The 27,224-nt window shown below is 39.9% G+C and overlaps 1 protein-coding gene across 1 annotated transcript in view; it reads right to left on the bottom strand.

The window, feature by feature from the left end:
- Positions 1 to 22,221, bottom strand: part of TXLNB (taxilin beta) — a 53,418-nt gene extending 31,197 nt beyond the window's left edge. Inside the window, exons 1-4 of the mRNA XM_025925593.2 lie at positions 22,052 to 22,221; positions 19,345 to 19,785; positions 10,413 to 10,504; positions 4,276 to 4,446 (exon numbers count right to left, since the gene is read on the bottom strand). Coding sequence (XP_025781378.1) covers positions 4,276 to 4,446; positions 10,413 to 10,504; positions 19,345 to 19,771 — 690 coding nt within the window. The 5' untranslated portion in view covers positions 19,772 to 19,785; positions 22,052 to 22,221. The remainder of the gene's footprint in view (positions 1 to 4,275; positions 4,447 to 10,412; positions 10,505 to 19,344; positions 19,786 to 22,051) is intronic.
- Positions 22,222 to 27,224: the final 5,003 nt, after the last annotated feature.

Below are 27,224 nucleotides of genomic sequence, written 5' to 3' on the forward strand. Positions count from 1 at the left end.
CAGGCTCTGTTCTGACAGCTCAGAGCCTGGAGCCTGTTTCAGATTCTGTGTCTCCCTCTCTCTCTCTGCCCCTCCCCCACTCGCACTCTGTCTCCCTCTGTCTCAAAAATAAACAAACATTAAAAAAGACTAAAAAAAAAAAAAAAAAAAGAAAGAAAGATGAGAGGAGATTCTCAAAAAAGAGAGAGTCAGAGAGAGAGCCTTAAATTCTGTGAATAAATTCTGCCCAAATCTTTGGGTGACCCTGAAACACACATGTGCAGGGCAGACTCAAAGCAGCCTAATTAAGAAAAAAAGAAATGAACTGAGTTTGAGCTGCTGCCCAAGAGAGAGAATTTGCAGTTTGACTCTAATCAAGTTAATTGCCTGCTTAAAAAGAACAACAGCAACAACAATAACGTTCTTCAAAGGGTATAGTAGAATCTATATGCTACACAACACAACAGCTGCAACATCCAGAGTATAGTCTACAGTGACTAGATATATAAAGAACTAAGAAAATGTGACCCATTCTCGTAAGAAAAGATAATCAGAGGAGGCCTATTCCATAATGACCCAGATGTGGAATTAGCAAGGGAGAATATGAAAATAGGTGTTATAAGTATGCTTAATGATTATAAAGGAAAGTATTATCTTAATGAATGAAAAGATAGGAAATCTAAGACAGAAAAAAATCTATAAGAAAGAACCAAGTGGAAAGTCTGCAGTTAAAAGTTACAAAATATGAAATTCACAAATCACTGGGCAGACTTAGAGCAGAGTGGAGATGGCAGAGGAAAGAATCAGTGAATGGGAGCTAGACCAATATAAACGATCTAATCTGAAGCTAGAAGAAAAAGGATTGGTGAAGAACATGAAGAGAGACCAAGGAACGTGTGTGGGACAATAGCAAAAGGTTGAACACACATGAGGTTAGAATTTTAGGAGGAAAGGAGAGAGAATGAAACATAAAAAATACTTGAAGAAAAATGGTTGAAACTTTACCAAAATTGGTGAAGGACATAAATTACAGATGCAGAGAAGCTTGGCAAATCCCAAATAGGATAAATATGAAGAAAACTGCAGCTCAGCATATAAAGTGGTCAAAACTCTAAAAACCGATGATCAGTAGAAAAACCTTGAGAGTAGCCAGAGATAAATGGCATTATTGCATACTGGGGGACAGCACTTCAAATTATTGTTGATTTTCATCAGAAACTATGGGAGGTTAGATTACAGAATATAGAACCTATAAAAGGCTGAGAGAAAGAAAAAAAAGAAAAACAGGGAAATCTTGCCAATCCAGAATTTTATATCCAATAACCATAACCTTCAAAAATGAAAACAAAATAAAGACATTTTTAAAGATTAAAGATAAATACATAAGAGAATTAATTGCCAGCACACTTCTATGGCAAGAAATAGTAAAGGAAGGTTTTCAAGCTGAAGGGAATGACGGCAGACAGAAAGTTGAAGCTGCAGAAAGAATAAAAAATGTCCAAAATTTAAATATACGAGTAAGTAAAAAACAATTTTTACCTTTAATTTTTATGTTATTTTATTTATGATTATTATTTTTAATGTTTCTTTCTTTTGAGAGAGAGCAGGGGCAGGGAAGGGGCAGAGAGAGAGAGGGAGAGAGAAGATCCCAAGCAGCCACCATGCTCAGCACTGAGCCCAATGTGGAGCTTAATCTCACAACCATGAGATCATGACCAGAGCCGAAATCAAGAGTTGGACACTGAATGGGCTGAGCCACCCGGGGCGCCCCTTTGCCTTTAATTTTTTAAAAAATGCATATGATCATTTAAAATAAAAATGATAATAGTACCTTATGGGCTTTTTCAATGTATGTGAATGTAATACACATAACAATTATAGTTTGAAGGTGGGAGGCAATAAATGGACCAATTTAGGTTGCAGTGTTTCCACACCTTATGTGAAATGATAACAGTGTTGACTCCAGGTAGGCTGTGGAAAGTTAAGAATGTATAAGTAATCATGGAGCAAACACTGAATATACAAAGAAGTATAACTGAAAATCCAAGAGGTAAATTAGAACGGGATTTTATTAAAAATATTCAAATAATCCAAAGGAAAGCAGGAAAAGAACAGAGGACCCTAAAGCAGAGATGACAAATAGTAAATAAATAATAAAATAGTAAAAGTATACCCAACCACATGACCAATTACATTGTATGTTAATGGACTAGTACTCTAAAAGTGAGGTATTGTAAGAATGAAAATAAGTAAGGTCCAGCTATATACTGTCTACAAGAGGCTCACTTTAAATACAAAGGTACAGGCTTAGAAATAATTATGGAAAGAGATATACCATGCAAACAATAAGAGAAAACTGGAGGAGCTATGTCAACATCAGATAATATAGACATCAAGATAACAATTATTACCAAAGGACATCTCATAATGATAAAACAGTCAATTTATCAAGGAGACATAACAATCATAAATGTGAGGGGCACCTGAATGGCTCAGTCGGTTAAGCGCTCTACTTTGGCTCAGGTCATGATCTCACAGTTTGCGAGTTTGAGCCCAGCATCAGGCTCTGTGCTGACAGCTCAGAGCCTGGAGCCTGCTTTGGATTCTGTGTCTCCCTCTCTCTCTGCCTTCCCCCACTCATGCTTTGTCTTTCTCTCTCCAAGATAAATAAACATTAAAATTTTTTTAAATAAAAAACAATCATAAATGTGCATACACACCATATTAATACTTCAAAAACATGAAGCAAACATTTACATAATTAAAAAGATAAGTAGACAATTCCACAATTATACTAGGAGATTTTCTCAGCAGTTGATAGAACAACTAAACAAAAATTCAGTAAAGACAAATGCTCCAGAGCTAATTGTTGCTTGTGCAACATTACACCGTGGGCAACTGATTAGGATTGCCAAGTCTCAGTTTATTCACCAATAAAATGGAGGTGTTAACCCTTGTTAAGTTTATTCTGAAAATTAGATAAAATGACCTATGTAAGGCACTTAGCACAAGTCCTGGCATAATAATGATATTTCATTGTCCGCAACTGGAAGCTGTTAGTGAGGGCGTGGACCCTGTAGGTACAGGGTCTTTGCCACTTCCATCATTCTGTCTTTGAATGCTACCCAAAGAGCCCAAGCCACCCCATTTCATTCTTTAAATATCTTTGTTGATATATCTTTCTTTCCACTGTATCTGATTTAATTTTTATCTCCTTACAATGCAACACTACTGAAAGCCAGACTTAGGTAAACACAGGGTGCTATTGACTTGAATATGTGTCTGAGTTGAGAATGATGCTCCCATCCCCAGGCTGCCATTTACCCCGCGTTTCCGATTGTCCCTAGTGCAATGATTGAAGAGATGCCAGGAGTCCTTCTCCTACACCTTGTGATTTGAGAGTTATAGTTCATCACACTGGCCTTCCATTTCCCAGATATCAAAAAACCATCTGGAATGTGCAGAGCCATATTCCTTCCCAACTCTGTTGTGCAAACGCGGCAGTGATCTTAATCTCTCTGCTTCTTAAAGTATCTTCTTTTAAACACATGTGACAATAACTATCTCACAGGAATACTGATGTCTAATTAATTACTGTTTGTCAAAAGCTTTAAGATCTTCAGCTGGAAAGGGGACCGTGGACGCATGCGGTATTATCTTGGAGAGTGCTGCATCTTGCTTTGTTGAATGAAACTAGTGTCTGTGTGTAATCAAATTAGGCACATTGCTAGAGGCTTGCGCTGTAATTAACGAAACCCATGCAGCCTGAATGAAGTGATCAGTCTATTATTTTTAGATTGAATCATTAAGTCTGAAGAGTGTCAGTGTTTTTTCAAGTAGCTTCTGTTTTCAGCGGACTATTGACATTCTGGCTCTCAATCTTGCTCTATGGGGTCAGTTAGTTTTTGCCCATTTTTCTCATGTCATGCAGATTTCATTACAACACAAAACTCTGATTTTTGAAAATTTGTATTTTCAAGTGTAGAACTAAGGTCTGCCTTGAAAAAAATAATACAGACTCAAGGTAAGAAAAAGGTAAGCGGGGATGCCACACGTTTTACTGAGAGCCTGTTCTGTGTCAGGGCCTGTGTAGCACTCTCAGTATATGACCTCACTTAATTTCCCCCCCGCCACCCAGTGACGTTGGTAGGATCCCCATTTTAGGGCTGAGGAAACAGGCTTGGGGAGGTAAAATGATTTATTGAAAGTCAGAAACTTGCACTCTTGCCATGAGTAGCAGAAGGCTGTGTCTGTGCAGCATGCAAGCGTGTTATTCAGACAGGTGGTAGTACACACCTTCAGCGTCTTGTTGTGTCTCTGCAACTCCCGGCATAGACTCTCCAGTTTGCTTCGAGCGAGGATGGCTCTGCTGTGTTCCCCTTGCAACTGGTCCTTTTCTTTTTGCATTTGTACCTGTTTCTTTTGTAAGAGCTTTAACTTCTTTTGCTCAGTGCGATGTTCATCCAGCTAGACGTGAGGGGTACAGACATGAAAAACAAAATGGCGGGGATCACTTTTGAGTGGATCGAAAAGACGCAGAAGAGGAAGTACCTAAAGACCCCTCTGTGGTTGTTGGAAACGTTTTTTGCTGTCATCACTGCCCCCCTGTAGTCAAATAAACTTCACAAATGGGACTTTGTAATACTTGTAGATAACGGGTTTTAGACCATGTCAGTGATAGGTTTTTCCTTATCATTATGGTTATAATGATCTCTTTTTGCTCTGATCTTCTTTTTGGTGGTCTAGAAATAGTTTTCTTTCTCTTGATTCTATCCAGTGATTTGAGTCGATATAGAAAGGCATATCTTGGAATCTGTAAGCTGCCAGAATCCATGATAATGCCTTGTGTTGGGGCAATGGTCAACAGTGTGTCTGCTCAGCTTATATTTTGTTCTCAGAATTCTTTCTCAAAACAAGCTTATAGCAACTATCTTTTTAAAAAATAAAAAAGGATAAACCAGCCCCCTGGTAAATGGAAGGTGAAGTCTGGGGGTCGTGAAAAAGGGTGAGAAGAGAAAGTACCTATCGACTATCTACGATTGGTGATTTTCCACCAGTTTCAGAAGTAGCCACTGCACAGCGTGAAGGGCAAGTATCTGTAACATGCCCTGCCCTCCAGCCACCCCCACCCTCCATGCTTATGGCTAGTAAATCAGGACACTGGCTTTTGCCAACCACAGCTGGGGTCTCTTCTCACCCTCCTCCAACAGCTACCACGAAGTATTAGGGATGGCATGGAGAATGATACCCATGTTCCACTGGACTTTCCATCTTGGGATGCTAAAGTTCTGGGATAGGGTTGCAAGATAAAATGTAGGACACCCAGTTAAATTTGAATTTCAAACAAATAAATTAAATTAAATAAACTTAACTGGGTGTTCTGTATTCTTTTTTGCCAAATTTGGCAACATTTTAATGGAATTCTAGTTCTGGTGGGAGGAGTTTGGGGATCTACCAACAGAGCCACCAGAGCCTAGCATGTTCCAGGCATTTCGATCTCAGACTGACAATCAGTGAGACTGTATGCAAAGGGCAGCCCTTTGTCCAGAGCCCTTCCTTTGCTGGGCTCGGTTCCCTGCCTGTCTGAATGGTGCTTAATCCAAGTAGGTGCTTGTCCTGGTTAGGACCTTGTGGGCTCAAGAGGAGGAAAAGCCCCGGGGAGTGACCCCAGGTGTTCCTAGAGCCTTGAAGAGCCTGATGCAAGTGATTACAAACATGACATGAGCCCTCGTTTGTACCTCAGTTTCCCTGTCTTGAAAAAGCATTTGTTCTTTCTGAACTAGCTGAACAGGACTGTTGCACTTTTTCCAGTTCACATCTTATTTTACTCCCTTCCTCCCTCCCTCCTGCCACGCTAAAATGACCATTGCCAGATCAAGCTGGGGATATCCACACAAGATATTCTGTCTTCACATTTATGGGCAATTTGTATTTATTAGTGAGAATTAGCATCGGGAAAAACTAGACCTGTATTACTGTAAACATCGATTGAAATTGATATTTTTCTTGAGGTTCAATTGGAAAATCATTGATATTTTATTATATGTTTCTCATGCAAGCCTCCTGTTAGGAGGATAGATGAGGTCTTTTCATTTTGCACCACGGTTATATTTGTGCTTATATTTGCATTTTAAATGACCTATTATCTCTTGCTGAAATTTATATTGTTATTATTGTTATTGCCATTATGATTTAGTCTTTATCTTTTGAAGATTAAATCATATGTCAGGGTTTCTCAACCTTAGCACTTAGACATACTGGGCAGCATAATTTTTTTGTGGTGGGGGGGCTTCTTGGACATTGTAGGCTCTTTATCAGTATCCTTGTCCCCAACCTATTGGAAGCAAGTAGCACCCCCCAATTGTGTCACCCAGAATATCTCCAGAAAGATTTACTCTTGGCCCATGGTGAACAAAACTGCCCTTGACTGGGGAACACTGCCCAATATGGATTTATCTGAGCATCAGGAGGAAGATACCCTACCTGTGTTTCATAAGTTGGAAGAGAGGGCTTGCTTGCTTATCAACCATGTCGTGTACTCCAAGGTCATACACATTTGACATTTAGCTGGGTCTATCTTGCTTTGCTCTAAATAAAAACGCTTAACTTCCTGACACTTTTTAAAAGAGTGTGGGTAATTTTGTTCAAGTACTTCAGACTTGTGAACACATATATGGTTTCTTAATGAACAGAACCAAACGTATTGCAACTGAGTCAACTTCAGTCAAATACTTGCTGGCTTAGTGTTTTAATAATGCACTTAGACACAGCTGTTCTGTACAATTGTAACAGGCCGAATGGATTTTCATTTCTGCTATTTTTCTTTTCTTCTTGTTTATTACTAAGTTAAAAAATAAAATTAATGTCAATTACCAAATCACGATAGTGTTAGTGATTTGTTGTAACTACATTAAAACTGAGGAAACTTAGAAAAAATACTTCTCTTAGGTCACTTCCTCATTTAGTCATGAGGTATCTTTATTTATTAATGAAAAGAGTAGTAGATTATATTACAGGATTCAGAATCTGTAAGGGTGAGTTAGCTAGAGAGGCTGTTTGATTCACAGCTTTGAATTTGATGATTTATTCTATGTTAACACCTACACATCAGACATCTCCTATATATATATATATTTATATATATATTTAATATATGAAATTTATTGTCAAATTGGTTTCCATACAACACCCAGTGCTCATCCCAAAAGATGCCCTCTGCGGGGCGCCTGGGTGGCGCAGTCGGTTAAGCGTCCGACTTCAGCCAGGTCACGATCTCGCGGTCCGTGAGTTCGAGCCCCGCGTCAGGCTCTGGGCTGATGGCTCGGAGCCTGGAGCCTGTTTCCGATTCTGTGTCTCCCTCTCTCTCTGCCCCTCCCCTGTTCATGCTCTGTCTCTCTCTGTCCCAAAAATAAATAAAAACGTTGAAAAAAAAATTAAAAAAAAAAAAAAAAAAAGATGCCCTCTTCAATACCCATCACCTTCCCTCCCCTCCCTACCACCCCCCATCAACCCTCAGTTTGTTCTCAAAACATCTTCTATATCAAATCAGTGAGCAATGGAATAGGTTTTAGTCTCCAGGTAAAAGATTGAAATTATTCAAAATTTTTCCTTTCTGAAAAGGAAATGTAATGGGTTTGGGGCCACTTTTCTCCTATACATTTTTTCTACAATGATCTTCTGGGTTTTAAAGTTTATATCGTGTCCTATTACAGGACAGGACATAAATGCCAAGGTAGAGTAAGTAAGGCTTGAATTGAGTAGGCTGTCTGGAAAGAGAACCTCGTGAGGTGACTCTTGACTAGGAGAGTGAGTAGGTGGAGGGAGATCCCATGGTGAACAGCCCCGGCTCCAGAAGAAAAAATCTTGGACTGACGGGCAAAGTGATTTGCTGCTGTGGGCTGCGGCACTGAACATGGCTTCCTGTGTGAGGCTAGAATGCTGCTCAATCCAGCCAAGTGTGGAGCAGAGCACTAGAAACTAAACATGAACGACCTTGGCAGGAGGAGGTAAATTGAAGGGGCAAAGGGAGAAAAACGATGTGGAAAATACTGAAAAGAGCAAGGATGGACAGGTCAGAATGGGGGCCTTACTTTTGGGAAAAGTATTTTTGAAACCTAACTTACTTTATGGCATCGAAATTGTTCATAGAAGGTTAATAGCTAATGTTAAATAAGTTGCAATAAAAACAAGTTGATGCACTGATGCCTGCTTCATAAATTTCTACCATTCTTTTGGAAAGTAATATGACCGTTAAAAAAGCCCAACGACAAACAAAAGGCATTCATGATATTTGATGCAATAATCCCAATTCTGGAACTTTTCCCAAAGATCATAAAATGAAGAAGGAACAGATGTAAAGCATGACGGTGTTCACTGCCGTGATATTTGGTAAAGCAAACAGTGGAAGGAATCTAATGTCCCCAAATTAGGGAACCGGTAGATAATGGCTACTTAATGGAAAATAACATAGCTTGTTACAAAATATAATTATAAAGACTAAACGACATGGGAAAATGTCCTATGAGACAAAAAAAAAAAAACAACAAAAAAACAAAAAACAAAAAACAACAACAACAACAAAAAAAACAAACCCAAAAAGCTCAAGAAAAAAACCCAGCCAGATTCCAAAGTATAAGTACCTTATAGTAATTATTATAAAAAGTATCTCTGCCTATGTAGCAAAACTGGGAAGGAAGAGGGATAAATCCAAGTTTGTGTTTAAGGGTTATGGGTTTAGAGATATTTCTGCGTGTATTCAGTATTTCTTATATCATCATGATGTGGGGTTTATGTGATTATAAGCCAGTTAAAAAGTATTGGCAGAGATAAACAACCAGGCAGTCCCTCAGGGCCTCAGAATTCCTCTGGGTCTACTGCAGGATAGTTCAGCACAGAGAACGCGTCAAGGTGAAAGGAAGAAAAGGAAGGACGGGAATCACAGGACGAAAGTCCAAGTGAAAAAGAAAGACAAGTCACTTGTTAAACTCCACTCCATCAATAGGGATAAGACAAGGAGTTTGGAGGCCCCCTTTTTTAAAACAAAACACACAAGCAAAAAAACAAAACAAAACAAAAAAAAACACACACACCAACACCAACAAAATCATGAAAACAACACAGACACATAAAAACCCAAAATCAAGAAAAGAGAATTACGTCCAGGGTCTCAGAAGGGCCCATACCAGGGAGAGGCTCTGAATCCAGCTGCTTTAGTGGTAAAGGTCCATCTGCCTTCAACCTGCCGCCTGGAGGAACTGTTTTGCTGTGTGTGGACTTAGTTTCATTCTCCTGTGACAGCTTGTCCAACAGGAATAAATGAAACTTTTTTTTTCTTTTAAGGAAAGCAAGCAGGAATGAAGGAGAAGCACGTTGGCTAGCCCCACTTGAGAGGATGTCACATCCCAGCCGCGGGTTCCATAAGGGAGTCCCCATGTGGGAGTGGTGTTTCCCTGAACCCGCCTCTTTTTCCCAAGTGGCCCCATTGTAGGAGTACTGGCTGGGGGACCAGGCACTTCACGGATTCTCTGATATCTGTGGGTGGCTTCCCTGCCTTCCAATGGCCCTCTCTTATCCAGAGGGAGCCTGCACGAGGAGGTCTTAGAACTGGGCACAAAGTAATCCACATCAGACACTTTGCCACAGTGGGGGCCGGGAGAAGAATGTAGATCAAAGAGAATGAATGAATGGTTGAATGAATGAATGAATGAATGGTTGATTGAATGAATGAATGAGTGAGTGCACAAATAAATTTTTCAAGACCAAATGAGAATGTGTCACAAATTGAGAGTAACTCATCCCTCTGCCTTCCTGAGGGGGCCCCTCAAAACACCTAGGAACAAGAACTGAACAAAAGTTTGCCCTTATGTAGAGTATATTTCTGTTATATTACAAAGCCAAAAGAACTTCAAAATATCCACAGCTTTCAATTATCTATAATTCTTTCTTCCACCCCCCCAAGTTATACATATAATTGAAGGCAGAGTAGACTCCAACTCTATCCTCTTTGTTTCTTTCTTTTTTAATGTTTATTTATTTTTGAGACACAGAGATAGAGCATGGGGGGGGTGGGGAGGGGGAGAGAGAGGGAGACACAGAATCCGAAGCAGGCTCCAGGCTCTGAGCTGTCAGCACAGAGCCCAACATGAGGCTTGAACCCCCGAACTGTGAGATCATGACCTGAGCCAAAGTCAGCCGCTTAACTGACTGAGCCACCCAGGCGTCCCTGTCCTCTTTATTTTGCTGTTTGCCCTCAGTTTTTGTTTCTTTTTCCTTTAAAAAAAAAAAACTCTGCTTTTCCAGATCCCCGCTCTGGCGTATGTGAGATAGCCAGCTACGGTCTATAATGAGGTACAGGAAAAGCGAACGGCCTCCTTTTCTCAGCTCTAACCAGAGCCTGAATCTTTCTGACAAAAAGAGCTAATCAGAGATCTTACCAATTCAGCATACTTCTTGAATAAAAAGTCAAATTTTTCTTCAGGTGTTTGCAGCTTGGTCAGCGTTTGCATGAGCAAGTTGCCTTCTTTGCCTTGAAAGAAAACAAAAAGCCATAAAGACATTTAAAAAAATAAGGGCTTTAAATATTTTGAAAATATTCAAAAGAATAAAAAACACTGACTTTATATGTGAATAAATCACCCATTTCCCTGCATTGATTAGTTTAAAAAAAAAAGAAGCAAAACCACCATCGAAATTTCTGACTACCACCAAACTGCCGGCCTGGAGATGTGCAGTTTTAGAATTCCAGCCCAAAGCACGGAAATTTGACAGTTCAGTAGGCCGCTTCTTTCTTTGTTTTGTTTTTGTTCCTTCAGTCCCTCTCTTCTCTCTTTTTTGGGGGAACCAATTCTCTTGCTTTTGTGCAGGAATGCTTTCCGCGAGGTTTGGGTGGGAGTGTTCTGATCATGCTTCCTACGAAGCAGAGAATGAGTTAAGATCAACCTAGAAGGAAAAGCGAGCCAAGACACGGCAGAGGACCTTCTCCACAGGGCCTCTATGTGTCGCTGTGACAACGGGATCCGCCTTCCTGGGCCTTCCTTTCCGCCACCCAGGTCTTCATCTTTGTTGGCGGTCTCCTTTTCTGGTCCCCGTGGAAGTTCATGCTACATTTGAAGACTCATCTCTTCACGATTATCCGCCTGTGAACCTCAGCTTCTCCTCTTTCCTCGTTGTTCTTCCTTTTGTCTTCTTCAGCCCAACCTCCCACTTGCCTTTCTGTGGGCCTGGAAATCTGGTTTTCAAGTCACCATTGGGCTGAGTGTTGGTGGGGAGGAGTGGGACCCTGAGCTCTGCAGGTACCACTGATTATATCTTTTCAAACAGTCTGGTCAAGGTGGAACAGAGTGACGAGTCGGTCTAGTTACGATAGGAAGGTCAAGGCACACAGTAGAGGTCATGGTTCCTGATGTAAATCTATGTAAGAATGTTAACAGCTTTGACAACCTTTCCCCAAGAACGGGCATTTCCCTTTTGCTGGAATATCTGCTTTTATCCCGGATAGGCATATGAATCATGGAATTAGGCTTGCCAGATGAAATACAGGACGTGGGACGTGATTGTACTAAAGAATTTTGCATTGTTTACCGAAATTCAAATTTCCCTTGGCCTCCTGTATTTTTATCTGCTAAATCTGGTAACTCTAATGGCATCAAAGAATTTTAGGTCTAGAAGGACTTTAAAGAGCATCCAGCCAACTGGTTCAATTTTATAGATTAAAAATCGAAGCCCCAGAGAAGCCCAAAGTTACATAATTAGTACTGGCAGAGCCAAGGCTTGAGTCCAAGGTTTGTCTGCTTGCTCTAAATCACTCCCTTCCCATGTGGAATTTTGATGCCAGGAAACCCAGAGAAATAATAAGAAACTTCTTCTTAAAAAACATGACCTCATTCCTAACAGCTGGTTTTGTCCATCTTTGCCCAGTGAGTCAGTTCAGATTAGAGATGTGGCTTAAGACAGGGGAGAGGGTGGGTGTGAGAGGGGCCCCACCAGCTCTCCGATTATGGGCTGCGGCCTAGCGTGCTGCGTTTACCCTGGTCATCACTGCCGCCCTTCCCCCACTGCGCCTGTGCCTTGAGTTATTTCTCTAGCCGCAGGGACGGACGTGCCTTGGTCAGGACATCCCTTCACCCTTGCCTTCAGTCTGTGGAAGGGGCCCCCGTGAAGCCTTTGTCATCTGTTAGAGGAAAGAGATTGCTGAAGATCACATTTGGCCCAGGACGCTGCATGGGTCTGTTCTGTGGCCAGTGCTCAGGAAGGGTTGGTAACAACGGAACAAAGCCAAGCCAAGGCGTGCACACTAGTGCCACGTAAATTAAACGATCAGTGTCCTAAAGACAACTTCATGATGGACCCGAGGACAGATGGGTCTTACTCTCCCCTGGGACATTTACTGTATGCCTAGGATCACCCCCCAGTAAGGGTACCGACGTGTAAAACCATATCATCTGGGGGAGATGGGAACATTTTTGTCTTCACATGAAGTATCTTCTTTCCTTCTTATTTTCTTTAACTGCGAGAAGAGGGTTTTTGTCTTGTTTTGTTTTGGTCCCGTTGAGGTTTCTAATATTCGGTTCTAATATTCTGTTATTTTGCATAGAAGGTTAACATTCGTGGGGCGCCTGGGTGGCTCAGTGGGTTAAGCGCCTGACTTTGGCTCAGGTCATGATCTCACTGCTCATGAGTTTGAGCCCGGCATTGGGCACTCTGCTGTCTCAGCGCAGAGCCTGCTTCAGAGCCTCTCATTCTCTCTCTCTCTCTGTCTGTCTCTCTCCTGTGTGTGCTCTCTCTCAAAAATAAACATTTAGAAAGTTAACATTCGCAAGCAACAGTCTATCCTTCCCAAATGATTTCTCCCTTTAACCACAACAACCAAATCCAGGAAATTGGAGACAAGCATGTGCAGAATTAATAAACTCGTGACACCAGAGAGCTTAGTTTGTAAACTTGCATCGGTTTTGCTGGACTAGAATGCTGTGGGGGATTACCGTGGCGGGGAGGAATAGACGAAAAGATTGCTCCGCTTCTCATAAAGGCTGTAATTACAGTTCCACAGAAATGGGGTCATTTGGTGATAGCGTCAGACCCAAGAGACAAACTGACTTTTTCCAGGGACAGTTTACTGGGAGGGAATGACTGCCTTTCCCCCCAGTGTGTCATTCCAAAGCACTGTGATTGTGAGATTCGTCATAAAGAAAGCAAGGGACAGACCTGAGTCCCCATTCGAGCTGGGGGAGGCATGTGAAGGGCATTCGGTCACCCCTCCACAAAGTACGCATTTAGTAGTTGGTCCCCAGGAAGGTAGGACCACCTCAGCAACAAGAACGGGTGTGTTGCACCTGTGGCACGGTTGTAGACCGAGGGAGTATTGTAATATGAAGACGTGATTCTTACATCAAAGATATTAAAACACTTAAGATAATGAAGTCAGCTATATAAATATGACCTGGGATTTTTCTTAAACTTTCAGCATAGCGATAACCATTTAAACTAAATTTACACAGACTTTTTTAAGTTTATTTATATTCAGAGAGACAGAGACAGTGTGAGTAGGGAGGGGTGGAGAGAAAGAGAGAGAGAGAGAGAGAGAGAGAGAGAGAGAGAGAGAGAGAGAATCCCAAGCAGGCTCTGTGCTGCCAGCACAGGGCTCAATGTGGAGCCTGAACTCATGAACCATGAGATGGTGACGTGAGCCGAAACTAAGAATCAGATGCTTAACCGACTGAGCCACCCAGGAGCCCTCTAAATTCATGCAGATTTGATGAGTGTCTAAAACCTTGTTCTTTCTCTTCCAAAATTATCTTTTAGAAATTGGGGGCTAAAATTTCATCTTGGTTACACACATGTGCCTTTCTCCCCCCTCCCTAATTTCCATGTGTTGTGGCAGAAGCTTAAAGCTGGAAAAAGATCATGAATATTCTGTTTCAGTGTTAGACCCAGATTCGTATTTTTTTTTAATGTTTATTTATTTTTGAGAGAGAGAGACAGACAGACACACTGGACTAAGGATAAGGTCTAGAACCTGAGTTCTAGAACTCACCCTGCCATTGAGAAGTTGAGTAACCATTTTTACAGAGTCTTAACCTCTCTGGGCCTAAATTTCCCTGTCTATAAAATTAGTAAGTTGACTAAATGGGTTCTGAGTTTAGCATTTAGGATTTGTTGATTCCATGACTAGAGTAGTTTTAACCATTTTTAGCTTAATTTAGATAACAACAAAAACAGCAATGTTTGGATGGTATATTTGTCTTTCCAAAATATTTTTGTCCACTTTAAAAATTTATCAAGATTCTCTTATCCTTCATTATTTCCTCTCATAGTCTGGTTTTGTTTGTGCTGATTGGTTTTAATGACCTACCAGTTTTGAAAATACTACCTGCCCTGTATTTTCTTGTTACATTGTTTTTATTTGGCCAACATTTCATATCTCTTGTGTTTTTAGTCACCTTGTTGTATGCGTTTGGAACTTCGACCTCTTATTCAGTTGGGGAGTGGAACTGGACTTCTTTCTTTCTTTCTTTTTAAGTTTATTTATTTTAAGAGAGAGAGACAGAGTGAGCAAGCATGAGTGGGGGAGAGGCAGAGAGAGCGGGAGAGAGAGAATCTCAAGCTGACAGCACAGAGCCCAACACAGGGCTGGATCCCACTAACCATGAGATCATGACTTGAGCCGAAATCAAGAGTCAGAAGCTTAAATGACTGAGCCACCCAGGGGCCCCTGGACCTGGACCTCTTATTAGATCAGGCGGTGATATGTTTAAACTGTTAGCGATTTCTTGGCTGTAACTATAAAGAAAACTTTCTTAAAAGGAAAAACCTTTAAGAGTCTAATAATGAGGAGGTTACTCCAGGGAAAACAAAACAAAACCTTATAATGAAAGAAAAATACCAGAAAGAGCAGGAAAAAATGAAAACATCTATTCCTAATTCTGATCAAAAGAGAATACTAATCATTTTGCTCAAATTGTATTTTTCTATCCTATTCTACCCACTTCTCTAAACCCCTCTCTCCTTTTAGGACCTGGCCCGAGATCTAGTGTTCCTGTGAATCTACTCATGAACCTTTCACTCTTTGCTGATTCCTCTTTCCCCTGAATTCCTCTGGTCTCCTACCATTTCTTCCTAAATAAATAAATAAATAAATAAATAAATAAAATAAATTACCATTTGTATCAAGGCAAAAGTTTATTCCTCTTTCACAGTGAAACTAGAAATCAAGCTAAAATGGATGAAACACATCTTCTGGGAAAGTGCTCATTCTAAGGAAGAGTAAGTAAATGACTTTCTAAAGACATTTCAGAATCCATTGTCCTAGTCAAGGTCCTTAGATGATAGAACTGAAAGTCTACCTGTAACTAAAGATGAAACCCATTCACTGAGCTCTAATAAATGCTCCTCAACCAGTACCCCATTTAGTTTTTATGTATCTTCGGTCCTGCAATATTAGTGACTTTAGTTCTGCTCCCTTGCTTTCTTTGTGACTAATCTCACAGTCGCATCAACTAGTTGAGTAACCTCTTTTGCAGACTCTTAAACTCTCTAGGCTTCAATTTCCCTGTCTATAAAATTAGTGGGTTGACCAGATGTATTCTGAGCTCAGACTGGACCTGTGGATCAGCTTTGTTTTCCTCCTAGGCTTACACTTCAAACCTATGCTTTCCTACTCAATCAGTTATCTACCTAAATATCAGAATGGACATTATATTCTGTCATTGTTTTGTGCTTAATACTATGTGGTGCTTGTGCAACCCACGTCCTGTTGGCAGACAAGTGATTATTAAGACACTTGTGAGTCTGGAGGATGGGGTGGAGGAGGCAAGGGGGAATACTTAGATGCTGACAGGGCGTGCCATGGTGCTGTCTAATGTTTTATATGTTCTTGTTTCTTTCAGTTCAAATGCCAAGGAGAAAGTGACTCTACCAACTAAAGAGATTTAAAAATGTTTCCCCAACTGCTTTGGTGCATAGTGTGTTGCTTGTGAGGGGGTATGCAGTCTCTAAAGGAAAAACAAGTCCTAGATACTTGGGTTGTAGAGACATTTCCCAAATATTCAAAGTGTTTGGGAAAGAAGGGTCTCTTTGGTCCAATAAGTCTAGGAAATGTTGTAAACTATGCCCATCACTATTGGACATTTTCATTGTTGTATACATTAAAGGTCAGAAAATTCTGGCAGTAATGAAACTTTAGCTTTGTTGAAATCTGAAATGTCCCAAAATATATACTATGGGAAAAATTTGGGTTAGAGAGCCAGAACATTTCAGCATCTCAAAATACCAACAAAACAAATATTATCTGAGAAGCATGCAATAATTAAAGAGTCATCTTCGATTAAGCACCTAAGCAAAGTCTAAGGATATCTTTTCAGGTACTGGTCAAATGAGTTACTAAAATTCTATAAAAGTCCAAATAGATTCTAACGAAGACCATAGTCAACACTTCACTTTTTTTTTTTTTTTTTTGGTCTCCAAGAGGGCGGAAGAAGCACTTTCTAAAGCATCAGAATCATTGTTCCACAATCTGTTTGTATCAAAATTACCCAGGGTGCTTTGGTTCCACTCCATTCCTACAAATTCTAAATTTCTGTGCTCAGGAATAGCATTTTTTATAAATTCAGTATTCAATTCTAATGCACAATGAAGTTTAAGAACCACTGGTGTAGATGATAGTACAGAGCCATTTAATTGATAAACAGCTAATAAGCCTGCTAACGCTACATGCAGATGGCTGAAATAGTGTTTAAAATGGTGGTTACAACGGGCGCTTGGGTGGCTCAGTTGGTTGAGCATCAGACTCTGGATTTGGGCTCAGGGCACGAGCTCACGGTTCATGAAATGGAGCCCCTCAATGGGCTCTGTGCTGACTGTGCTTGGGATCTGTCTCTCTCTCTCTCTTTCTCTCTCTCTCTGCCCCTTCCCCACTTTTATTCACTCTCTCAAAATAAACTTAAAAAAAATACATCGGTGGTTACCTATTTCAATTAGACTAAAAAAATTTTTTTAACATCATAACGTAGCTGAAACACTAGTGGTTAGAAGAACGTACTGATGGTGTTCAGGGGAATGGCATGGAAGGGTCAGCATTTATACACGTGCGGTTAGAGTGGACACGAGTGGGCACCCTGCTTCACAAACATTGGTTCTGACCACAGGCTCAGTTGAAATCTGGGAACTTGTAGATAGTGGGAGGATTAGAATTGTGGAATTTTTTTCTTTAAAATGGTTTTGACTGTTTGGTAATTAAATGGTTAATATGGATTTTGAAATAACTCCTGGAAGACAGAGAAGAAACCACAATTGGTCTTCTTTGACTTTACTCCTATTTTCTTCATATCCTCTCAATACAACACAGACACATTCCTCTATAGAAGTTGTTTTAGAGTGAGAAAGCAAAAGAGCTTTCCTGGGTAGGAACACTTGAAATCATTCACCTCTGAGACGTGACTTTGTGTTGTCTTATGGGAAGTTACACAGGGACTAATCCAAAAGGGACTTTCCTGAGATGGCTTGGATAGATAAGGAAAAGCAGTGTTGGAACGCAGAGCAACTTTATTCTCTTTCCCAAAGATCCAAAAACACTTGAGGGATTCCAATCTTGCACTTTGGAACTGGGTAGATATTTTCAAGGTATTATTTGGGTTATTTTATTCTTTATGCTGGGTGGGCCAAGTGCGCCATTTGAATGTGTCTTTTAGCCCTTCTTGAAATCATTGCCAGCAGTGGGTTTAAAGCACCATAGTCATATCCCACGCATTGGCATATTTGGGGGGTTATAGATAGCTCGTTATTGGAGTCCGAACCCCGCACTGACTCCAGCGCCCATGAGTTTTCACTTTGCCACATTATCTTCCAGAAATGAATAAGACATTACAGCTTCTCCTGATAGATTCTCTACCTTCCTTGGGAAGCAGGTATATAAACAAATGATTGCTTCAGAAGATTGAATGGAGGACTAAGAAAGGTGATGCCAACTCTACCTGGGCATGTCAGGGAAGGTACCGTATAAGAGGTGGTATTTGTGGTGTCACAGTGGAATTCACCAAGGAAGACAGGCAGGGGGGCTATCCTGGGTATAGTAACATGCTTCCACCAGTAGCTAAAAGCTTAACCCATTCGCTCTTTTTTCACAGCCATTTCTGGTATAAAATCCCTCCCAACAACTTTCCTGTGCCTGTTCTTAGCACTTCTTCTATATAACAATTAGATTAAATGTCTGTTTTTCTCTCCATACCTACAGCTCCTTAACCAAAGGTCCATAATGACTTATTTATCTTTGTGTACCTAATGCAGTACCTCATAAGGACTAGGCATTCATAAATATTTGCTGAATCAATAAGCGAATGAGAGTAAACATGTTTTCTGCAATGTTTGACATTCTATAATTGATTTCTAAAGAGTTTTGTTAATAAAAAATATTTCATGTAGTAATAAAACGTACTAAGTGATCTAATTGGTGATCATTTCATGTACAAACCATCTCTATATTTATATTTTGTTTAAATCCAGATTCCACTAGCTTTGCTTTAAACAATTTCTCTTTCATTCATTTACTCACTCATTCCTCCTTGTAACAAGTATTTACTGAGTACCTAGCATGTGCCACCCACTATCTTAGATGCTAGGCATCCAATGGCATCTGAATATACACACAATCCCTGTTCTTGATCGAAAAAAGCTAGCCAGGAAGACATGCATTAACCACATAATGGCAAAAAGGAAATGCACACTCTCAAATGCTGCTAAATGCTAGGAAGGAAAGATACATGGTACAATCGAAATAGAAAACAAGAAGACCTTATGTAGGGTTGGGCTAAGAAAATGCCATTTGGATTGTAATCTAAATACTAAGTTAAGTGCCCAAAGGGCTGAATGGGTAAGGATTTCTAGGTAGAGGAAATAGGATGTATGTGGGCTTTGTGGGGGATGGAACGCATGGTGTGTTCAAACAAAGGAAAGAGAAGATCAGAATGATTGGCAATTAGGCAGTACTCATTGTGGTGCTGATAGGGGCAGAGAGTTCAGAAAAGGGGTGTTGTGGGCAAGAGTGATGGGAGATAAAGCTGGGAAGACTGGTTAGGGTTAGACCATTAGGGCCTGAAAGACCATGTTAAGAATTTTGGTTTTGCCCTAAGAGCAGTGGGAAACCATTGGAGAGAGAGGGTAGGTGAGTAACATGTTGAAAAGTTTGCTTTAGCTCTTTTGCGGGGAAGTGGCTAAACACAATTATAGCAAGGGAAGTTTAAGGAGACCCTGAAGGAAGCTATTACAGTAATAGCCAAAAATGAGATGTGGCTTTTAGTAAAGGTTGGAGAAAGTGTCCCTTTTTAGGAACACCTCAAAGAAAAGTCATGCATGCATTAGAACACAACTACTTGCCTAATCCTTTCAGGATTTTCTTTTCCAATTTTTGCTCTTTATTACTGACAGGCTCTTTGGCTGTGGCTGGCTCTCCAGAAGCTGTGGGTTCTCTCTCGATCTCTTCAGTGGTCTCATCACAGTCCCCGTCCTCATGGTCGGGTGGTTCTGTGTTCTCAGGCTGCTCCTTTGCTTTGGTGGGACCCTCTTTTTCAGTAGCAGACCCATATGTGTTGATGATGTCTTCTAGTTGTCGGTTCAGCTCCTCAGAGATATCATGAGCTCCCTGTTCAGTCCGCATACCTGCCTTCCCCTCTGGTGCTTGGAGTAGGGTTGAGGAATCCTTCTCATCTTGCTTCTCCAGACCATTTTGAGTGGGTAATGAATTGTCCCCTGGAGGTGTTGATTGGGGTTCCCCCGAGAGCTGTACAGACTGATTCATCTCCATACTGGGAGCAGTATCTAGTGGTAAGCATAGTCAGGTTTTATGTAGTTAATACAGTTACATGTAAAATGTAAGGGTATCCCCACAAGGGCACCTACTGATTACAGTTTCTAACATAGAATGAATGTACTTTGACAAGACATCAATATTGCAGTTAGTTAAGGTAGAAACAGTGGGGAGCCATTTTTCCAAAGTGGGTCATACTACTAGCATATTTTTGGTTTTGGTCTTTAAGTTCCAGAAGAAATTCCTATTATTGACACTAATGGAGTAATTCAAGATATTGTTTTTCAGGTTGTATTTGTCATGTTGCTTAAGCCAATTTGTGCTACCTCTCTCTGACATTATTCTATACAGCCTTACAATCATTGGAAGGACATGAATGTCTACATTAAAAATGTTTAAAGTGGTGTTATTTTTTCAAAGTTAAGACATTTAATACAAGAGCCACTGAACTTACTAAAATCATTCATAACAATTGCAGTCCTAAACTCTGTTTTAACCCATAAGTGAAGAGTTGATAAATATGAGTACATTGATGTAAATGAATTATTATACTGCATACAGGAAATACTTTCTGGCTTTTCTGGTATTTTCCTTTTCCCAGATGAGCAACACGTAATTATCCATCAGGAAGACACTTTTTCTGAGGTTCAAACTAGCTTCATTTCTGGAATAAGATGGAGAATGAAGGAGGGTATAAATTAACCAACAGACTAATATGGGACCATGGTGATGGTCATGATAACAATTTCTTGAATTTCCATAACACTTTTTTGTTCCAATGTAAAAACAGGCTTTCTTTTAGAAAAAAAAAAAAAAAAAAAACAGATTGCAAATCTTTTCTCTCAGTCAAGAAGCTCTAGGATAACTTCATAATTTTTAGGAAATAGCAATGTTCCCAATATTACTGGGAAATAATCGACATATAATAGGGGCTGTTTGGAAATAGGTGCTGAAGTACAAGTTGAGTCAAGAATTCCAGGGTTTCTGGATATCACCGTTTCTAGGTTACAGTGGAATTGACTTAGGCCTTTAAGTTACGGTGCATTTTATTTGTCAATGGTATTTAATGGTGATGCTGCTAATTCTTAGCATAAAAATATGACAGGCTCCTCCTAGGGCATAGGTTCTGCTGTGGTGGGGGGATGAGAGCAAAAACAAAAGCATACTGTTCCATGCCTTGCACAGCTTCCTCCTCTTGTTCTCAGGGAAGGGCAGGTCAAGTGCTTGAGCACCAACAAGCATGAAAAATTCAACCTACAGTCATTGTCACCTACTTATGGCCCCCATCAAGTACTCCTTAATTTCGAAAGAAACACTTTTTTCTTGTATCCACTTTAATTCACCAACTTGATTATCAAATGATACAGTAAACAGCCTTAATGTTTCCATCACCGGCATTTTTTTGTGTCCTGACCCCTACTTGTTGGGCACACTCATCTATATATAACTCCTGCCTCCCCTAAACTCCAAGAAAGACGCACAGCACCCGCTGTCCAGCCAGAAGTTATTTTAAGCTCTTCTAAAAGTAGCCGTGGCATCTGGCACTTCTTTGAAAATCAAGGGAAGCGAATCCTTTTTAAATCAAAACTAAAAGCAGTAAACATTTACTGGCTTAAATACATATGTGAGTTTTAACGTGTTAGGGAGGCTTCTTGGGATGAAATAAAATCTAAAGTAAACCCAACTTCAAAGCAATGAATTTAAAACTGTTCACAGGAGTTTTAATACGGTTAGTCTAAATGCAAAAGTTTGGTTGTATTTGATTTATTCTTCATTCCTCAGAGGCCACAGTCATTGATGTTTTTAATATTAATTCCATGGATATCCCTTAAACTCATATCCCACATTTACTTTAAAACAGAGTTGACTGAGTCATTGTAAACCACGAGACAACTCAATTCCTAAAAGTAGCCTCAGGATAAATCAACAAGAAGGGGGAAAAAAAAAACAAATTCAAGAAACTCTGCTACTTTTAAATTGTCCCTTTCACTATGAATAACTTGACAGCAAGAAATTATTTCTAAATTTTATCTTCTTAATAAACTTTATTGCCTCGTTTTCTTTATTTTTTTCTCCTCTAAGAATTTTTCACTTGTATTGGTAGTCCAGCCAATTATCACACGCATCCCTTTCTGAGCAACACATTTCAATTATAAATAAAACAATGGAAAGTTCTTCCACAGTTCACTGGCAGTCTCAAAGTTGCAAGTTTTGAACACCACAAACCGCACCCTCCAGCTTCTCACAGGGCTTGGGGGGAGCATTTGTCGCACTTACCAGAAGGCAAGGAGCTAAGCAGAAAGAGAAGAGGCAAAAGGCAGCAAAAAGCTAGTGAGAGGAGCCCCGACAGCAGGAGACAGGCAGGCAGGCGGCTGTGTTCTTACAAGGGAGAGAGAAACCACACACACACACACACACACACACACACACACCACAGGCACAGCAGGAGAGCAGCGAGGGGGTGGGGAGGGAAAGGAACAGCGTGTGACACAGCAAGAGAGAAATACACCCAAGTTTCAGTAGCTGCCTCCTGGGCAAACGTCTTGAGAAAAGAGAAGCAGCTGGTATATCTTATCAAACTCTCTGTGTTTTGTCCTTAAAAAAATTTAGCTCTCACTAGATGCCCCTCTGTTAGAGCGATTTTTCACCCGTGTTCTTTCGGGCAGAGATCAGTTTTTCTTATATCTGGGTTTATCTCCAGTGTGGTCTATGAATCATCTTACTTTTTTTTTCCTTCTTATGCTAGTCTAATTAGTGTCAGATTTCTTATGGGAATCATGGGGGGGGGGGGGGCGGGGGACAATGGCATAACAAAAAGGAGGTGGTAGAACTCCTTAAATCCTGATGTCATTAGTTGGTTTGTAAAATTTGAAATAAAAATCGAAGTGGTGTCCTGGAGCTGGGTTTAGTGGCATCTTCATGTACACAGTAATTGGCGTGGCCTCACATCCCACGTCTTACTGACGTCACTGCCTTCACATCTATTTTAGATAAGCCCTATGGGGAGGCAGTCACTTTTTCTTTTTGAGTTGGAGACTTTTCCACTGCTGCTTTCCCAAGTTTTTCCACCCTTCTTAGGTCTTCAACTTGCTCCGTAACCCTCCTCAGAGAAAGAACCTTCTGCCTCTTTCTCTTGACTTACAACCATGCCCTTTATTTTCTGTTTCTGGAGAACGTGTTCCTCCATTAGAGTTTCTGTTCTGGGACTGGGTGGGCATAATGACACCTGTCGTGGTATGCAGAATAGTGCCACCAGAAAGATGTCCACATCCTAATCCCAGAAACTCTGTGAATTCGTTACTTTGCAAGGTGAAAGAGACTTTGCAGGTGTGATTAAATTAAGGATCTTGAGATGGGGGAATTATCCAGAATTATCTGGGTGGGCCCAATGTAATCACAAGGGTCCTTATAACAAAAGAAAGAAGCAGGAGGGTCAGTGTCAGAAAAAGACACCAAAAGAGGTCATAGTGCTGTGGGGCCACAAACCAAGGGATTTGAGAAGCTTCTTGAAGCTGGGGAAGACAAAGAAATGGATTGTTCTCTAGATCCTCCAGAAGGAATGCAATTCTGCAGACACCTGATTTTAGCTTAGTAAAATTCATTGTGGAGTCCTGACCTCCAGAACTATAAAATAATAAATTTGTATTGTTTCAGTGCTATCAGATTCATGGTAAATTGTTACCTTAGTAAAGGAAAACTAAAATATCCTGCCCCCAAACATTTTCTCACCCCCTTCTCTGAGTTTGGGGGAGGAGGCATAAGTTATATATCAGATGAGTGTTCCCAACAAATAGGGGTCAGGATAAAGAAATTACAATAATGAAGACAATAAGCTGTTTACTGCATCATTTGATGATAAGGTTGGTAAATTAAAATGAGTGGGAGAAAAAAAGTACCTCTTTCTAAATTAATGTGTTCTTGGTGAGGACCTAGAACTGGGCGGCATACCATACTGGATTGCATTAAACTGACCCAGTTAGAATTCTCAGTAAGTATAAACAGTAAGTCAGTGCTTCTCAAATTTAAGTAATGTACATATTTTTTAACAGAATTTTTAATAATGAAATTAATTTAAAGGAAAAAAAAGAACTCAAACTCACCGTGATTGAACTAAGTTACTGTATTATCATTTGTAGCAGTATGTACTAATATAAAAGTAGATATAAACATCTGCTGCTTATAATTATTATATGGTACCAATTTTAAAAACATCATTTAAAGAACCTTATGAGATGAACAAGTATAATTCAAATGAAAATATTACTTTTATGTGGCAGATGGTATTTTGCTGAACCCAAATTGCCACTTGCAACACAAATATGGTACTGCCTGCCGGTCCTATTGAGTTCATGACACTCTTCTACATTGTGCCTGAGAAATGACTCAATTTCTTCAACACTTGGTCCATTCAAATTATTACATAAGTTTCATTGACCTTAACTGCCATAATTTCAGTTGGACTTCCTTTGATTCTAACATCATTTATAGCTGTTTCTCACTTTCTTTTTCTTTTTAAAGATTTACTTTCTTTTCGTATATATTGAGAGAGCACACGAGAGGGGGAGAGGGGCAGAAAGAGAGACAGAGAGAGAAAGAGAGAGGGACAATCTTAAGCAAGCTCCACACTCAGCACAGAGCCTGATGCAGGGCTTGATCCCATGACCCTGGGATCGTAACCTGAGCCGAAATCAAGAGTCAGATGTTCAACCAACTGAGCCACTCAGGCGCCCCTCATTTTCTTGCAATTATTAAAGTAGTGCTACTTATATACCCTCACCTGGGCCATAACCCTAACCCTAAGATCTGAGAAAACCCTAACCCTAGATCTGAGAAAAAATAAAAAATAAAAAAGAACGGAATATTACTCAGCCATAAAAAATAATGAAATCTAGTTATTTGCAATGACATGGATGGAGCTAGAGAGTATTATGCTGAGCTAAATAAGTCAGTCAGTATATTATTTCACTCATCAGTGGAATTTAAGAAACAAAACACATGGGCACAGTGGAAAAAAAAAAAAAAGAAAGGGAGAGGCAAACCAAGAAACAGACTCTTAACTATGGAGAACAAACTGATGGTTACCAAAGGAGATGTGGGTGGTGGGGGGATTGGGTCACATAGGTGATGAGGATTAAAGAGTGCACTTGTGATGAGCAAGGGCGTTGTATGGAAGTTTTAAATGACAATATCATACACCTGAAACTAATATTACACTCTATGTTAATGAAATGGAATTCAAATAAAAACTTAAAAAAAAAACGTAGTGCTACTTGGAGCTAAGTTGATTAGATGTGCACATAATAGAATAGTGATGGCACCAAAATGACAGTTATCCAGACGATCCAGAATAGGCTTATACATTTTCAATTATTATTGAAATGAATACAAACACACAAACTTGTAGCTCTCTAGAATCCTTCTGTGGCCTGGTAGAGGCCCAAAGAACTGGGAAGGTAAAGAAAACAAATCAATAGAGCTGAGTGTTTTATTATAAAATAAACCTTTGAGCTATTGTAAGGAATATATATTTTTTGAAAATAACATTTTAATTTTTATGCAAATATTACAAGAAAATAGGAAGTCACTGATGGTAAGTTTACCACAAGAAAAAATAATCCCTTGTCCTCCTCTTCACCCTGTTCCTCCAACCTTGTCATATTCCCCAGGGGTAATAATATTAAACTGTTGCAGGTATTTCCCCAGTAGTTTACTTTCTCATTTATAAATAAGATGCTGATATTGCTGTCAACTCATCAGTTTTTGACATTACCTATTGTCTTCCCATAATAATAGATAAAGATTTTAGCTATACCCCCTTTTCCTCATTTTCTTCATTAAATTACAACTCAATTTTTAATTCATATTCTATATTTTCATTATTGAAATAATGTTCACTGCTAAATTGGGTAAAGCACTGACTATAAATAATTCCATACTTTTGTAACTTTTTGTTTTTCCTGGAGTTAATGATTACTTTTTCTTTTCATTTGCTTAGTATTGAGGCTATTCTGTTTTCCCAAACTGCACAAAAGTTCTGTAAAATGCTTGCTATGCACTTTTCCACAAGATATAATCTATCAGATAATTTATACATTCTAGTATTTTCTTGAAGATATCACCCCCATATACAAACATCCCCAGAGCCTTGACTTTCTGCTATGGTCTGGTTTGGTGACTTTCTCGGCCTGCTGCACAGCTGTGGTCCTAACACTTCCCCTGATGTCATCCTGGGAATTCCCTTTACCTTTCTCTTGTTTCCTGATTCCCATTCTTCCTCTTTCTTGGTGTACTTCCTCATTTAGTAAAACATGCTGTCTGTTGGCTTTCTGAGAAAGCATTTATGGGGGACTTTGTACGTCTCAAATGCCTTTTCTCTACCCTTATACTTACTTGATTGCTTGGCTGGATGTAAACTTTTTTACAGAACGTAAAAATTTTTTTTTGATAAAACTGTTTTACATATCTATTGAATTTTTAAAGGCATTATTCCCTTGTCTTTTAGGTTTCATTTTTTTTTTTTTCTTAAAGGGTAAGGTCATTTTTATTTTTGATCTCTTGTATGATCTTTTTTTCTTTTTTTTCTTTTCCTTCCCTTTGTGGAACCTTTAGAATCTTCTCTTTATCCTTTATATCCTGAAGTTTCACAATGATAAAATTTGATGTGCATTTTTCCCCATTTATTGTGTTGGATGCTTAATGGTTTTTAAATCTAGAGACTTACAGCTTTAACTTCCTTCCCACTTTATCATTGTTGCTCACCCTCTTCCTCCTCTGGGCCTCATAACTCTGAGTGCAGTGTTTCTGGTGAAGCTTCCCCAGAGAACAATCCTCAGGTATCCTGAAAGGATGGAGAGAGGTTACTTTACTTTTTTAGGTGCGACTGGGGACGCTTGGGTCTGACCATTCTCCTAATTAAAAACCAACAACCAAAACCCAATCCATAAAATCAGCTCTACTAATATTTTTGATAGTACCTCTACTTGCTGAATATTAACCTCAAATTCTTTAGTTTTTTCAAAATATACCAAGAAAAGGGGTGCCTGGGTGGCTCAGTCAGTGGAATAGGCTCAGGTCATGATCTCATGAGTTTGAGTCCTGGGTAAGGCTCTGTGCTGACAGCTTAGAGCCCGGAGTCTGCTTTAGATTCTGTGTCTCCCTCTCTCTGCCCCTCCCATGCTTGCACGCTCTCTCTCTCTCTCTCAAAAATAAATAAAATAGGGGCGCCTGGGTGGCGCAGTCGGTTAAGCCTCCGACTTCAGCCAGGTCACGATCTCGCGGTCCGTGAGTTCGAGCCCCGCGTCAGGCTCTGGGCTGATGGCTCAGAGCCTGGAGCCTGTTTCCAATTCTGTGTCTCCCTCTCTCTCTGCCCCTCCCCCGTTCATGCTCTGTCTCTCTCTGTCCCAAAAATAAATAAACGTTTAAATAAATAAATAAATAAATAAATAAATAA

The sequence above is a fragment of the Puma concolor genome, chromosome B2, assembly GCF_028749965.1.
Source record: "Puma concolor isolate L17-30 chromosome B2, mPumCon1.1.hap2, whole genome shotgun sequence".
NCBI classification, from domain to species: Eukaryota; Metazoa; Chordata; class Mammalia; order Carnivora; family Felidae; genus Puma; species Puma concolor.